Genomic DNA, 16,393 nt, shown 5'->3' on the forward strand with positions numbered 1-16,393 from the left:
ACCTTAGGTTGCTACTACTGCTGCATCTGGTGCATGAAGACAATCCCAGGCAGATAAACCTTCACAAACCAAGCATGTAAGGTCCTCCACCTATACGTGCCTCCAGAGAGTAACATATGCCTGTGTTTGGCACAGGTTCCACTACTGTTTCAGCAACTTGGTTACATAATTTTAAAAGCTTGTCTAACTACTTAAGTGATGGTTACGCATCTTCAGCCTGTTTCACAAAGAATTTCTCCTAATTCACAACAGTGTCTTCAAAAATAACCACTCTAAAGGAATAAGGCAAGAGGGAAGAGGCAAAGCATGGCATGATCTTGGCTCAGGACAGGCATACACTTGCAAAGAGCTGCATCCATGGAGAAGTTCCTGCCAAGGATGCAATTACCATCTGGAATGGTAACCCTGCCCAAACACCTGCATGGATGTAGTTATAAAGAATACAAAGGTGCTTTCTTCTGGTACTGTTCATCCCTTCTCCCACGCAGGAAGTTGTGTAAGAGCATCCACATCAGAGCTGTCATTCACTGTAACGAAAAGCAACACACCTAATGAAGACAAGCCCACAGAATCTCCTAAATGGGACATTCCTGTAAATCCAGCCCCCCATCAGGGTGAGCAGTTTGTGTTTTATTTTTGCATATCACTAGTTTATAGCTATAGTAAGTCCGTAATGTTAAGTTCAAAACAAATGGATGGGCCAAACTGCCTGCAACAGGGCTTATACTTTCATCACAGGTGTGAAGTAAAATGCTTTTCAGTGAAACATAAAGCAAAGCTCCTTTACTCTCACTTTATATTAAGTGTCCAAAAGAACAAGTCACCTTTCTTCTTGGGATTTTTGGGCCACCAATATACAGAATAAGAGTGGGAGAGGAAGGGGAGGAAAAGATGAGCTATTTTCTTCTCTTCTCCAGATTCTGAACTCTCAAAAATGCTGACTCTTTCCACCACCTCTTTTAGGCTCATTATAAATGATAATTTCAGTGAAAATAAAATGAATATTTTCTGATCTCTTCTAACATTATTTGCTTTCAAAATACTGAAAACCAAAAGCAATACAATCAGCTCTAGCATCTAGGACATTTACTTTCCCACTGTGCGGGACCTTGAGGGGAAGAATCACACTTACAGAACTGTATTTCATTAACAGCTCTTAAAACAGGAAGGCATACAAATATTGTGGGGCAGTGTTGGAAGACACAGTGCTCAGACTGACTTCAAAACCTGGCAAGTGTAGAGCTCTGCACTCCCCTAAGCACTTTTGCTATCTAGGTTTAGCAGTTTAACTAAGTGGCAGCCAACCAGCTGATCAGAAAACTTTGTCTAAATTAACGATAACTGCAATAAAATGTCTGCTTAGATTTTACCCCCAAAACTCATGTTGCAAAGGCAACAAAAATCAACCAAAAAGCCCTGATCTGTGCTCTAGTGCACCTGCATGACAACCTATGACAGAACTATGGAATGCCAAAGAATTTATGGCAGAATTCATTTCCTTGCAGCCAAATAGGGGTGTGCATTTGAACTTTCTTGGTGGGAACATCCCTCATAAACTGCATTTGCCTTCCTGCCAAAACTAGTAGGTTTTTAAAAAATATTGTCTTAAAAAGGAACTAAAAGCGTGTCCCCAAGAGCAACAATGGAATCAGCAAATTCCACAGTATAAGAAACCAGCTGGTGTGATACACTTCTCTCCTTTTAGAAAACCAACACTAATTGCCCAATACTGAAGTAACTGCAGTTTATCTCCTAGCAAATGCTTGTGAGGATTCCCAAATCAGCAATTAGTGTCTGTCCCATTGTGCTTCTCTGCCTAATATCTTATGCAAATTATACAATTTATAGCTCTAGATTTAATGTGCGGTTGCCGAATGCCACAAGGCAAGAGGAGCCTGCTGATTCAGGAATGCATCGCTCCACTGCCTCACCCCCGTGAAACAAGTGACAAACTCATTCCACAGATTTCTCCACCAAGGAAGAAATACTTGCTCCTGCTGTGCCACATCCATATGAACAGGTGCAGCCAGCCCACTGCTTCTCTCTCAGCATCCCAAAAAAAAGCAGAATGAAGCCAACTTTGGCCCAGAAGTCAAAAAACCAGAGTAATAGGGCTGTGTCCAGCTGAAACATACTGCTTTTTTGTAAGGGAGTACAGCCAAACATATTCAGGTCTGGCTGCACTGACCTATGGAAACTTTTTCCCAGTGGAAGCCCAAGACTACTCAGACTGCTTAGCTCTAAAGCCAGCACAGGCAAGCCTGTGGTCATTCTCTGTGCTAGCCCTGCACAGGAAAGGTGTACATTAACATTTCAGCATGACTTGGTTAAGGCTGTGGCTCAAGCTGTCAGTAGGTGATGTTTTTCATTCTGAAAGACAATCAACATCAGAAAATACCGGTCTGGAAAGGCTACCAGGTTACCTACCCCAGTCTCAGTCTCATTGCGTTCTGGCAAGATGAAATGCTCCTAACACCAACACTGGCAGATGTTCATTTATCCAGCCTGTTCCCAAAACTTTCAGTACAGGAGGTTCATAACTAGTCCCATTGGTTTGTTCCAGCACTACAGCAGCCTTGCGAGCAAAAATCTTAACCATACTTCTTCCAGTGTTCAAACAGTACACACACAGGCTACCAAGTGCTAACCCTCAAAATGTTCCTCTGGTGAAGCAAGGAGGTCAGGTTGGCATTTTAGAGACCAAGAGAGTAAGCAGGACTGTTGCCAAAGCCCTAAATCTGAACAATTAAGAAGATATTAGGATATTAGGTAGAAATTCTTCACTGTGAGGGTGGTGAGGCACTGGAACAGGTTACACAAAGAAGTGGTGGATGCTCCATCCTTGGAAGTGTTCATTATCAGGTGGAACAGGACTTTGAGTATTCTGGAAATTGTCCCTGCCCATGGAAGTGGGGTTGGAACCAGATGACCTTAAGGTCCTTTCCAACCCAAACCAGTTTATTATTCTATGATTACAGATCCTAAAATCTCAGAGACTATGCCTTGCCCACAATGCTGCATGTAGATTAATTGTATTACATGTGAACTAGGACTTAGCACAGGATGGGGTTCATATTCCGTGTCCCTACTACTTACCTGGATGAGTGTCTTGTCAACACACCAGTGACTAAGTAAGCTGGTGTGATAGAGTAAGCTCTGTGTTAAGTGAAGAAATTGCTTCAGTGAAGCTCAACTTTCCCACACAACCAAGAACTCAGTGGATCTTCAGACATTAACAAAATGCAAACGAGAAAAGATAAAGCTCTTCCTGAATGTTAACATCTTCCATCGCCTTCACAGTGTGTTTAGTGTCCCTTGGTCAAAAGAAGGACCTAATTCAGAATATTCATGTACCCGTCAGCAGACGGGTGGTGGGTACACGTCTACAAGACTGACACGTTTTGTCTCTGCAGGAAAGATTTTCACTGCGGGCTGCTCACTGACACTCAGAGGCAGAGCAAACGCCCACACAGCATCCTCAGGCTGATTAAAAAGGGCCTGGGACACGAACACTCCCTCACATAGGAAACCCGATGCTACATCTAAAGTTAACACTCTCAGTAACAGCTGAGTGCTTCCTTCCCTCCCGGCCCCGGCAGACACTACAGAAGCTGGCAGCTGAGCTGCAGCACAGAAAAAGCTGCAGCTATTCTGATCATGGAGCAGGCTTGTTAGGGTGGGCAGGAGGGTGAGACTGTGAAACATTATCTGTTAAATCACTTTCATATTTACATGGGAGACAAATTTTGCAACCCGTCAGTCTTACTCATAATTTTGCCAGGCAGCAAGGGAGGAAATGAAACAAAATGTTTAAAAAGTTGAAAAGTCCCAGTGTGTCAAGTAACACCCTGTCCCAGACAATGCACCAGTGTGATCTGGAGGGTGACCTCCTTGATCCTCTAGTGGAATAAAAGCTAATAGAAAAAAATCTTCAAGGGTGTTCAGTACAGTTAACTCCTCATCATGTATTACAAGTGCCTGCCCTGCAGTGCCTCAGTTCTGTCCCCTTGTGCACACTCCCTTGCTTTGCTCTACAGGGTCTTCTGTGGGCTTCAATGTAACAGAAGAGAGAGTTATCAAAGAAAAAAAGTCATAATCATGTCATCCAGCCTTATTTCTGAAAGAATAACAGTTTTAACACGTCTAGCTCTATTTGAGTTCCTATTTAACATGCTGACTGCTCATAATAATTTATATTAAATACTTTATTCACAAGACAGTAAAAATACCAAAATGTTACTACTCACATCAGGTTTAAAAGTTATGGAGTATAGAAAATGCTTTAAATCCTCACTGCACTTTCAGGCATTCTTGCTTTCCTGGAGATGGTAAATGAACACAGGAAACCAAATGACCTCCCAATTCAGCTGATACCGTGTTATCTCAATCTCTCCAACTTGGCAGTGGTTTTCAAATTGGAAGAAAGGGAATATATATTGTCCTCCAACATATCCCAAGTTACGCAGCTCAGAGTTCATCAGTGGAGTTTCTTTTTCACATCCATCAGTCAGTGCTATATACCCCCAACCACAAGGGTCTGTAAACCTTTCAAACCCAGTCATGAATGTCTCCTACATCTTTCAGTCCAGCTATGATCTTAGTTGATATTTTATGTCAACTGCACAGCTATGCAGTGGAACTCTACTCTGACATGGCATGAAAGAGAAAAAGGGGAACATTTCTCCATTTATTTATATTTTGTTCCAGGTTTTGTTCCACCTCTGCTAACCTGAGATTGATCTCACTCTTGCCTTGTGTGGCAGTCTCTTGGCACTGGTAATGTCCCTTTTCTCCAGGATTCCTTTTACTTCTAATGCATATTTTTAAATTCAGGAAAGCAGAACTGAAAACAGTCTTCAAGAAAAGAAAGCACTTTATTTCCATAACTGTACACTCAGTATCTTCCATGCTGTTTTTGGCCACCATAATGTTTTTGTTTGATTCTGCTGGCAAGTTCTCTTTTGACTACTGAGGCTGAGGGGGCAGAAGTTTCCAGTGAGCTACCCACTGTGATACTGAGGTCTTTCCTGAGCAGTGAGTCAATGTAGAAGTTAACAATGCATGAGCTGCCCATGTTATTTCATTATAGGCCCAAGAGACCACAATACAGTGGATCTGTCACCATCCTGACTCTACACTGTCTTTTGGTAAACCCATCTGATATTGTTGTCTCATACTTTCTGGAAAAAACTAAATAATTTGGCCTTTACAAAAAGGTTTGCCATCCTGCGTTCATCTGCCTTTTTCAGAGTTAATAAGAAATGTCCTGGAATGCCACTAGTACAGGATGCTTGACTTGCCACATTGAAAACAGTTTATTTATCTCCATGTCTTTGGTCTCTCTCTTGTACTTTCTGATGCTTCAGTTTATCTAAGATCTGTCCTCTGAGGACAGATCTTTGGGGGGGGGGGGGTATTTCAATGTACTGACTTGTGTCCAGCTACCCAATCTCTAGCTGACAGCTTCCAAGAACTCTAAGAGGCCCAAAGGCCTGAAGGCAACTAGAGCAACATGGACATAAATTGTCATTTGGGGGATACGCAATTTCTACTATTCAGACTATTTTAACCCAAATTAACAAGCCGTGGTTCACTCTCTGTGTACAGAACTAAACAGGTGCATATTCCCCTACAAAGGTCACAAGTTCTGAAACATGCTGGCCCACCAAACAGGGTATGAACAGATGTAACATATGCCTGTAACACTATCACTTTTTCTTCTCAGTGTAGCATCTTTTTGTTTTCATAGAGCTAAGCTGTATCCTGCTGAATCAGTTTTGTTTCCTTAACACAAATGCAGTGACATGAACCATGATTACTGATGCTCCAGAAGTGCCTCCATGGCTGTCTCCATACAGCCATTCCAGCCTATGAATGCATCTGGATCTCTTTATTTCCACCCCATATGCAGCATTTACACATCAGAAAAACAAAAAATCAGCAAGCACTACTGTAAGAAAGGTACTCCAAACAGGAAGAACAGCAAGATGTTAATGTGTAGTGTATCAAATGACAACAAGTAAATAATGTTGTCTAGCAAGACCATCAAACAACTGACCATAGGGGTTTGGTTCCACTGAATCATAAACTATATATGAAACTGAGATCCTTTCAAGTCCCTCTCGTCAACCTTTATACTTTAAGCCTCTTCCACTCTAACTTCTGAAAGCCATTTGGAAAATTCATGAAACAGAACCAACTACTGACATCAAGAACATAAATGCACCCAAGCTTTCATGATTTTCTTTACTGATACACTCAGATGGAACAGTTGCACAAGGCCAGCAGATAAGTGAAATGTGAGCCAGTAGTGACTTTAAACTGGATATTAAGTGGTCCCGGTAAAGGAAAACATCCTCTTCTTGGATCTCTCAAGTATTGTAATCAGCGGACTCCATGCAACCCTCAAAAAGCCTTAAGGTCCTGCTGGACTCTTCATGAGGAGAAATTAGAATCTAACCAGGGGTACAACATGTTGGCTAGATAGTTATCTGAGAAAATGCAAGGGATGCTACTTTTCTTGTTCACACCAGACCACTGTAACCCATCCTAAAATAAACTCCTTCTTCAGCAGCAAAAGTGACATGAACACATTACGCCAGAACTGGAATAATGTTCAACCAGCCAAGTCCTGGTTTCCAACTCAGATGAAAGGTCTCATTTTCCAAGATTTATTTCTTGACCTCTGAGCTTATGACAATATATGTAGAAACATCGGGAAAAGCCACTTACTGCAAAAAGCATTCCCAATTAAGTTTTACATTGATATTATGAGCAATTTATCCTTCAATGCTCCTTCATTACTTTTTCTAGTACCCAGATACTTGGGAAAATTGGATGCTAGCCAAAGAAATTTCTGCTCAAGAGGATCAGAATAACTTGAAACACAACTGTGCTGGAATTTAAAACATCCAGTTTATTCAGTGAAGACTTCATCATGACAAGAAGAATCTCTGCTCCTCCTTTCTTAATCCTCAAGAGTTAATCCATGTTCTGTTCATAAAACAGGAGATGTCTTAGGAATGCCCCATGAAAATGGAGTGCAGTTATGGCTTATATCTTTACACCATCAAAGCAGGTTCGGTCATTCTTCAGATCCACCCAAACCCCTAACCAAAATTCACAGAAGTTCTTGCTTAAATTGATTTAAAATTTTCCACCTTGCCAGCTTTATCAAGTACACATATGCTTTGAAATTATGCATGTAGATGTAAAATAAAAGTTTCCAACACTGGTATACAATAAATGAATAAAAGGTCCAGCCTTGTTTCTTTTTTAGATTCAGATAAGCAAAAGAGGCTGAAAGTGGGGTGCAGATTTCGCATATCTGGTCACAAAAGCACATTAGAGTTAAAGTTTAAACCTAAGTCCACCCAAAAATATCTGAACTTTACAGGCAGGCTTATTTTGAAAGCTCAGTGGTCATCAAGACTACTAGGGATCCAAGATGACAGTTGTTTGTTGGTTCAAGGAGTTCTGACTGGCACACTGTGAGATAAGTCAATAAAAATGTTTTCTATATTTTTCTTTGGGCTGTGTGCCTGTTGGACTGCAGAGTCACTTGAGCAGTACCAAGCTGATGGATCTTAGGAGGCCAGAAGCAGCAGGCCAGCAGATTGACACTCCTGGGTGGGAGAACAGGGACTGTGCCCCTCACACCCACAGAGGTCCCCAGCTCTCTGGTCCCTCCTACCTATGCTGGGACAGAGGTGACAGCCCAAAATGATGAAATCCTGAAGGAGGGGAGGAGAGGCAGGAAGGGACAGGAAAGCCTGATCATATTTTCTGTTTATGAAATGGCTAACTTTCAACATTCTTACCTTAGAAAATCCTTTTGTAAACTCCTTTAACAAGAGAAGAAATGGTACAAGACAGATCACAGATTCCTTTTGGGGCTTCCCACTTTCTTTTCCTGCCACCTCTCTCAGGACAGGATTAGTCCTTTGGAAGCAGCTGTCTACTTCAAATTTCAAAGCCAGGGCTTGTTTATCATGCTCGTGTCCCTTTGTTACCCCCGTCGTGGATGAATGAATGAGCTTTTATGAGGAAGACGTCAGGTAACAACTCCCTGGGTCAAATGTCCCAGGGTATTTCCAGTTTGATAGAGCAGGACCGAGATCTGCCAAGTGGTGACAGCTGGGTACAGAGCACTGCCACGTGCAACACTGCTGTGAGCTGATGCACTATAGACAAACTCCTTCCAGTCACAGAGCATATTAATTCCACTCCAATTCCTTCCTTACACACATGTATACTAGTTTTCAGACAGAAATTAAAATCCAGTGAGTGAACATGCACCACACACTTGTAGTGAGAGAACAAGACATCTGTCTGCATGCATTCTTGGTGGAAAGAGGGTGTACAATCAACAAGGGAGACTTTTCCATTCAAAAACTGGCGCGGTTATTTACAGTAGCTAACATCAGCCCTCTAACTTAAGACACTTTACTGGTATGTACATAAAGAAGTGAGTCTCAAGTAAGTGATTAAGAGGCTTTAAATTGAAAAAGATTTTTCTTTTCACTTTAATAGGAGCTTCAAATACAGATAGAGGTGCCTCAAGTTGACCTGTGTAACTATTCTTCTCTCCCCCCTCTGACCAAAACTGCTCTGAAAAGTAGGCCACAGAGAGCAGAGGCCACAGTTTCAAAAGGTGAATGCCTACAGCTATGTATATACAGTTATTTTCATGCACTTTTAACTGGGTGGCCTGGTTTTGAGAAGTTTTGAGTATGCACTGTTCCAGCAATGTACATGCTCCATAACTTCCAAAAAATAAAACCTGACTACCTGCTTTGATGTTGAATTGTTAATGCATAATTTCTAATTTCTACTCAACAGATCAACAATTTCTGTTAAAACAATACCTACACAGCTTGCTTGGCACCAGACACTTTCTGTATCAGAGTATGTGCATGTATACCTGGACAAGAGGTTCCTGCCCAAAACAATGTGGCATCTAAAGGGAAGAGACAGGTAGATGAGTGTCAAGGAAAGAAAGAGACACACTGTGCCCAAGGTCATGCAGCAAGTCAGAACCAGCACCAAGCAGAAAACCCTGAGCCCCAAATCAAGTGCCTTACCCATTACATCGTGCTGAGCCTCCCCTCTAGGAATAAAAATACATGCAGCTGTTCAAGGAGTATTTCTAAGACAGAGAGAATCTGATAAAAAGAAATCTAGGGAATAGAGAAGGATGCCATGATCTGTTCTATAATATTCCCCAAAATCAGAAAGGAGCACACACAGCAACTTCTCATAAAATAGTAAACAATCAAACATAAATGATTTTGATTACATGCCAAGATGAAAATATCACAGCTAAAGGGGTTTATACTGTCCTAAGGAAATAGCTCCTGTACTTCAAAGAAAACTGTTAGGAGAGAGAAATTCGGGAGCTGCAGCTTGGCTCATGCAGGAGCTTCTAGATGAACTCCACAAAGACTAGTGTCTGTATAAATTTTAGATCTAAATTTAAGAATCGAAGAACAATATGATTTTTAAATCATGGGGGGAAAAAGCCAGGAGCAAGTGGTAAAGAAATGAACTCCAGGGTCTGCAATACCTTAAGTTCAAACATTACCTGAGAAACCAGTAAGTCACTTGAGACAGCAAAGGAATCTGAGCAGCAGATGGGAACACTAACTAGGTAGAGTACCGAGTGAGTAGCATGTGGCTTTTCATCTTTAAACAAAAAAATGTAATACAAAAAGGTTAGTTAGTGCCTAGTCACAGTGATTATCTATTACCATCTTAAGCATAATTTTGTGTCAGATTTTGAAAATCAAAGCTGTAGAATCAGTTTTTCAACACAACATCACATGATTTAGTTATTTTTCATTAGGTTAGAACTTTAAAAAGGCTGACACAGTTCCAACCGTACAACACCCTTTAAAAATGAAATTTCCATTAAATAATGCTCCTGATCTTTCACCAAACATCACAGAATCTGATCTAGAGCACTTTTATTTGAGAAGGAAGTCTTCACAGATAAGTAAACAAAGCAATACAGCTGCTGAGAGAAGTCAACTGCTACACCAAAAAAATCTCTTCAGTGATTTATTTCAGTATCGACCTGCCAGCTATGTAGGACACTAGCTGGGAATGCAACCTTTATTTTTTCAAATCTCTTTTTAAAAAGACTCAGAAGTACAGGTTTCAGAAGGACTAGTTCTTTTACAGTTTGCACTCAAAAATAACAGAGAACAGGAAAAGGAGGAAGTCACAGCGCTGGCCAGACTATTGATTCCAAAATAGAATCTATAAAATTAATGTTCAAATATCTCTTAAAGATTTCCGCCCCTCATTCCCCCCCTCCCCAACAAGAAGAGAGTCTCACTTCCTTCCAAGAGAGGTATCACTATCTATACTGAATAAAGCAATCTCTGCAAATCACCTCAGCACTGCTAATTGCATGCCAGCACACCAGGCTCAAGGTGAACCCTGGAGCAGGTTGCTCAAAAAGGTTATGCAGTATCCATCTTTGGAGATACACAAAAACCCAACTGGACACGGACCTGAAGAACCTGCTCTAGATGTTCCTCCTTTGAGCAGGGAGTTGGACTATATATTCTCAAGAGGACTTTTCCAGCCTCTGTGATTCTGCAAGTCTGCGAGCCTTTTATTTCCACAATGACTGAGTGGTTACTGTGTCAGACTAGGACATGGAAAGCCCAGGTTCAACCCTGTGCTTTCTCTCAAACTCTGCTCTAGTTACTAGTATAACTCTGCCCTAGTTACTAGTTCTCTTCCACCTTAGTTCCTTTAGCGGCCACAGACTGTGGCAGCAGAGAAAAGGAGCATGCAACAAAGTGTCCTTGCTACTCATTCTCAGGAGGCTGGATCAAAGTACTTATCACTCTGACACTTGACTCAATAAAGAGCAAGCTACTGGACGTTCAGAAAGCCTAACAATGTCCACATGCCCAGTTTTAGCCACTTCAAATAGGGATTCCCTTTTTCAGGAAGCATGGAGAATTCTCTGTCAAAAGGACAGTAACTTGGACATCTGAGTGATAATTAAATTTAAAATCAAGTTATTTACAGAACATGTTTATAGAATGCAGTCACCTCAGCAACATCAGCCATTTTCAAAGGTGTAGGCTGCACAGAGGGAGGAGGGTACAGCACTGAGCAAACTGGAATCAGCAGAGAATGTAGTCACCCTCTCTTTAACCCAATGGGTGCAAGTCTTTACTTATACAGTTCTTGTAAGGTCTACAGAGTTGAAATAAAGTATAAACTGAGGATCATAAATAAAGACTATACTTCATTTATAGTTACTTTAAAACAAAATTCAATTAGAGGCAATAAGCACTGAAATCCCAAACTGGTCTGTAAATAAACACTGAATTTTCTTTTGAAAGACTCAGAAGAGCAGAATGTTTCTCCTTACATATATACTCAACCCTCCTGAGTTTACAGTACCCCTTGGGAAGACACAATACCTTGCACTGAACTTAACCTATCACATCAATTTTGTATCCTGCAATAAACTGGGCTCTCTAGTTACAGCTAAAGACTAGGATATAGTTTTCTTGGTAGTTACTTCCATATTGAAATTCTGGAACTGAAAAGATGTGGCTCCTAAGAGCTCCTGCTATTCACAGATGTATTACTTCTTGTTTGAGTTTTTTAAGTGCTCATGGCCTTGGGATATGACATGACAGCTGCAACAGAGAAAACATAACTTAGCAGGTGAAAACAAGGAAAGGGGAAAAACCCACAGCTGCCTAGAGCAGTGTAACTTTTCTCTCACTGCAGATCATCATGTGCAGGAACACAGAGGCTGATCTACTTAGGCCAGAAAGAGAAGTTAGACAATCATTCAGCTCTCTTGAGATTTCCTCTGCTAAATACAAAGTTGGTTCAAGGTCTTTGTCATGATATTTCTGATTTTGAGACAAAAATAAGATGAGACTGGGAAGGAAAGTGCTGGGGGGAGGGGGACACAGGGTCAGGGAAATATGGTCACCAAACACACTGCAGCAGCCAGTGACAACAGGTAAAGCTTTTCCTTACCTCATTCTTCAACTTTATTAACAACTTCTCTTTAAATTATTAGTTTTAACTGAATATGAATTTCCTTTTTCTTTTTCCTCCTTAAGCATTTATTTCTTTTTCTCATCAGTTTGACCAGAGGAGGCTGAAATATGCGGAAGACAAAGTACTTGGAAAAACTGGAAGGTCTCCCAGACATATTGTTCTCATAGAGATAACAATAGTAGTGATAGCAATTTTAGAAAAAAAAAGAACAAAAGCAAATCCTACTGAATCTCTCTTCTGCTAGAACAAAATCTCAACCACTTCCTCAGAGCACAGGTTTCCCTCAGCACGTCTCTCCAACTTACAAACAGCAATAACTGCTCCAAAACAAAATCGTTCTAAACTAACTGAGCATTTTCTCCTGAAGAAATTCCAAAAGACAAGAGAGAGTGCTGTGAATTATTAGTCTTTTTTTTACATAAAGACACTGTCAGTGTCTTTATGGGCCAGGCAGGTTATATGCAAACAATATGTCTATAAATCCACAACTATAAAAATACACATTGAGAAGCTTCTTATCTGCCCATCAAGAGAGTGATAACACAATCTCAATGTTATTTCCAATAATATTCCATTAGAACAACTCATTAGAGCAACTCAATTTCCCCCAAATATAGTCATCTAACATATGAAACAGTTACTTCAGAGATATTTTAGACTTAAATTCAAAAGCTAAGAAATATTTCAAGAACATGACAGTAGCAGAAGTAGAAAAGGAATGAAAGACTAACTTAACCCAACAGTTACAAAGGTTAAAATGATAAGATAATAGAATTATTCGGGTTGAAAAGGCATGACTTCTAAACACGGGAATACAACTCAAATGATGCCAATTAAAGGCAATAGTTTATGTCAGGTAACAAGCCAGCACCAAAAGTATATGTATGTTCCTCCTAGCAAATAGCTTGTGCAATAGGCTTCCAGGGCTTCTCAAAGACCTTAGCTCTATTTACAATCCAATTTCTTTTGGTCCTTTCCAAAAAAAAAAATTTCTTTTTCTCCCTCAAATTCAGGCCTCAAGATTCTTATTACAAGCTGTGGAGTTTGTACAGTCATTTCAATTTACCAGCACACACACAAAGACAATGTTTTCCAGAAGATTTCTGGGAGTGCTCACTGTGGTAAATATGCTCCCCATTAAATCCACATCGTATTTTTAACCAGATGCAAACCTCCTTTGTGTATATGGAAAAAGAAGAGCACAGGATTCCAGAGGGCAATCCTGTGACACAGGAATGCTTCAGTGTTTGTGCTCCCATGGAGAGACAGAACACAAGGGGCCCAAAACCACTACTTCAAACTTCACATGCAGCCTCCAGAAGCAAGCTGCTTCCTTCTCTAGCCACAATAAAAGCCTTTAGGGAGAGCAGGTATTGTCCTACCTTGCATATATGCCTCTATTTGCCGAATTAGCTCGTAAGACTTGGACCGGTCCAGAAGTGTACGAATAGCCGGGAGAGGGTCCAGGATAATGGTTTCTGGATGAGCATCAATATACTCCTGCAAAACAATATATATTCAAAAAAAAAAAAAAAAGGCATTAGGTTTGCTGACAAGTGTGGAAAAATAATGAGATGGGGAAGAGAATAAAAAATGTTAAAAACCTCGAAGTCCAGCTTCTCCTCAAGGGGAGCCAAACGGACATAGGTAACACAGGAAGTCACCAGACAGTCAGGACACTGACATTTGAAACAAACACAAATGTGACAGCTAACTGGTTTAGGATAACAAATTTCTCCTGTAGACTCGCTATCAGCAGAAAAACCTGTGCTGCAACCACATCAACTCAAAAGGGAGCCAGTGGCAAAGTGCCACAGTAAGAGCTGTGAGCAGCACTGAGGAAAGCAATTAGGAGAAGAAGGATGACACATTGCTATCTTGGGGTCAGCCTTGCATTGAATTATTGCACGTGAACATCACAACCATGTGAACTAGGCTCAGAACTACATCTGGATTCTTTTATGTTGTTATTATTGCTGTCCTCTAGCTGCGCTGAAGACAGTGTTAAGAGCTGGATGATAAGGGCTGAAATTTTATTTGGCAGAGCCAAAGAGATTGCAGCTTCACTGTGTCTTCATTGTTTGCTACTTCTCTAAGTTCATACTCTCCTTTCTTGACTAAAAGAACAAAGCAAAGTTAATGACCTCATGGAACTTCATCTTGGGAACTCAATTCCCCATTCACTGAGGTCATGACTGCACTACTGCATCTTGGCCATGAACACAGACACAGCTGCCAGGTATTGGCCTTGTAATCCCAACAAAACTTCCTTCTGTTTCTTAGAAGAGAAACTGAGTTCCTTCATCATCACCCCTATCTGGTCCCATAAAGTCAATGGGAAACACACACATCTATCTTACTCTATTAAAAATCAGACAAATATTTTCCAAGTTACCATCTGTCTTTGTTTTATCCAACTTCCCAAATCCATCCTTATGTTTTCACTAATTTCTTTAAATCCATTCATGCAAAAGGCACGGTAAGTGCTCCTGCAATAATGGGCTTTCATGAAGATCTACTTCATTTAAATTGACTATTTCAAGAAGGAAACATACTCCAAAACATACTTAGGAGTATGAGGAGGTGGCCTCAGGAGATGCACTTTGCTATATACTGAGTTGAATGGCATAATCTATTCCCAGAAAGGGATTTTGCTCCAGACACTGACTGGGGATGTAGATTTCCTCCCCACCCCAGCACTGGCAAACTGTTGCTTTCTGCTGACTACATAGTCTGAACTGATGGCTGCTAAAAGGGGATTATTCTTTTGAGGCTAAGAGGATCCAGCATTGGGATGATTAGTTTAATGAACCCACTGCATCACCCATAGCACACAAGCAGCTTTCTTCCACAGGGCATGAGGCAATCTTCAGTGGTGATACTTTTGTCTGACATATTTAATAATCCCTACAGAACGCAAAGAATTAATTCCCCAAAGATATATCCGAACTTGATGCCACTTAGTAGAAGTCAGGGACAGTCTTTTGCACAGTCAGTCATCAAGACTGTCAGACCCAGCTGTTGTCTCACCCTTGCAGCACAGCCTGCATAAAAAGCCTCATTGACTCACTGGAACAGAAGCTAGGTTCATTTCAAGTCATTAAAACCCAGAACATACAGTTTTCATGAGTGTCCTGCCCCTAGAACGTCCAGAGTCAGCTTTAAATACAGATGAGATTTTTATTTTTTTTTAAGAGCGAGAGTGTCTCATTACCTAATGCATCTTAAACACCTACGCGTGGCTACACACACATACCCTTTAATGCAACACTAAAAGACACCCTGTGAAGCTGGCATGATCCAGCGATTAGGGCCTTAGCTTAAACTTGCTGACTGTGAAACTGTACTTGAGTATCTCAACAAATCTGAAGCATAACAAGACAGCTCTTTCAGCTCCTCTATGCCACAGTTTAAAACAGGGAGTTACCACAGAGTGTACCTTCATGAGCTCGCTTAGAGAATGAACACATTACAGGCAGGCAATACCATGATGTGGCAGCAAGTAAGCACAGAACTCAGCCTGGACACGTCACAGCTCTGAAATGTCACCTCAGCAGAGATCCCACAGCAAATGTCCTGCAGTGCTTCAGATGTGTGTGCTAGCTCTTCCTGTGATCACCACTCAGCCTCAACAAGTCTCTGGTTCCACCTTGAATTCAAGCTCCCCCATACATCCATCTTAGTCCAGCCCCTATTCTGCACACACTAATCCTTCCCCTCACACATACATTTGTCATGCTTGTGGACTCTGTCACCTTTACTCCCCTCCAAGGAGGGAATGATTTTTCCCCGTCTTAGCTCCTAGTGCTCATTCCCAAATCCTCCTGATGCTCATCTCATCATTGAGAACTATGCTCACTTCCCTGGGATTGGTGTATTCCACTTGTTACCTTGGCTCACATTACACTAAGTATTTCCAGAGGGAGCATGGCTTTTTTATGCTTTCTGTAAGGAACTTCACAGTTGCTTTATTTCTAATGACAATAGCTCTAACCTGTATGTAAGATGATCCAAGCAGTGAGCTTGACACAGCATAACAAAGTTCAACAGGAATGAAGGCACGATCTCAAGGCCATTCTACACCAGTCAACACCTCAACAGAACAGAGCATCTAAGCTGACTTTCCAGTGACTGATTTCTCATCCTGTTGCCTTAAGGAGCCTTCGAAAAGCTCTGTAAGGCAAACATGAAATAACTGATGAAGATGGGGACTATTTTCCAAAAGCCATTTAGAGTCTGGAAGACTTAAACTACTCTAATGTCAAGAACTGCACTGAGTGCAAGCAGACAGCCCCTTCAAATACACACAAAGGAGGCTGAACATGAGTTTCTTTATAAAACAAGGACA

General features: G+C 41.1%; 1 protein-coding gene across 2 annotated transcripts in view; it reads right to left on the bottom strand.

Moving 5' to 3' along the window:
* Positions 1–16,393, bottom strand: part of ITPK1 (inositol-tetrakisphosphate 1-kinase) — a 143,179-nt gene that overhangs the window by 50,303 nt on the left and 76,483 nt on the right. For both annotated transcript variants that reach the window (XM_027746092.2, XM_027746093.2), the window contains one exon: positions 13,428–13,545. In XM_027746092.2, the coding sequence (XP_027601893.1) occupies positions 13,428–13,545 (118 nt within the window). The remainder of the gene's footprint in view (positions 1–13,427; positions 13,546–16,393) is intronic.

Source organism: Pipra filicauda, unplaced genomic scaffold, assembly GCF_003945595.2.
Source record: "Pipra filicauda isolate LSUMZ 115617 unplaced genomic scaffold, ASM394559v2 scaffold27_size4233163_pilon, whole genome shotgun sequence".
Taxonomy (NCBI): Eukaryota; Metazoa; Chordata; class Aves; order Passeriformes; family Pipridae; genus Pipra; species Pipra filicauda.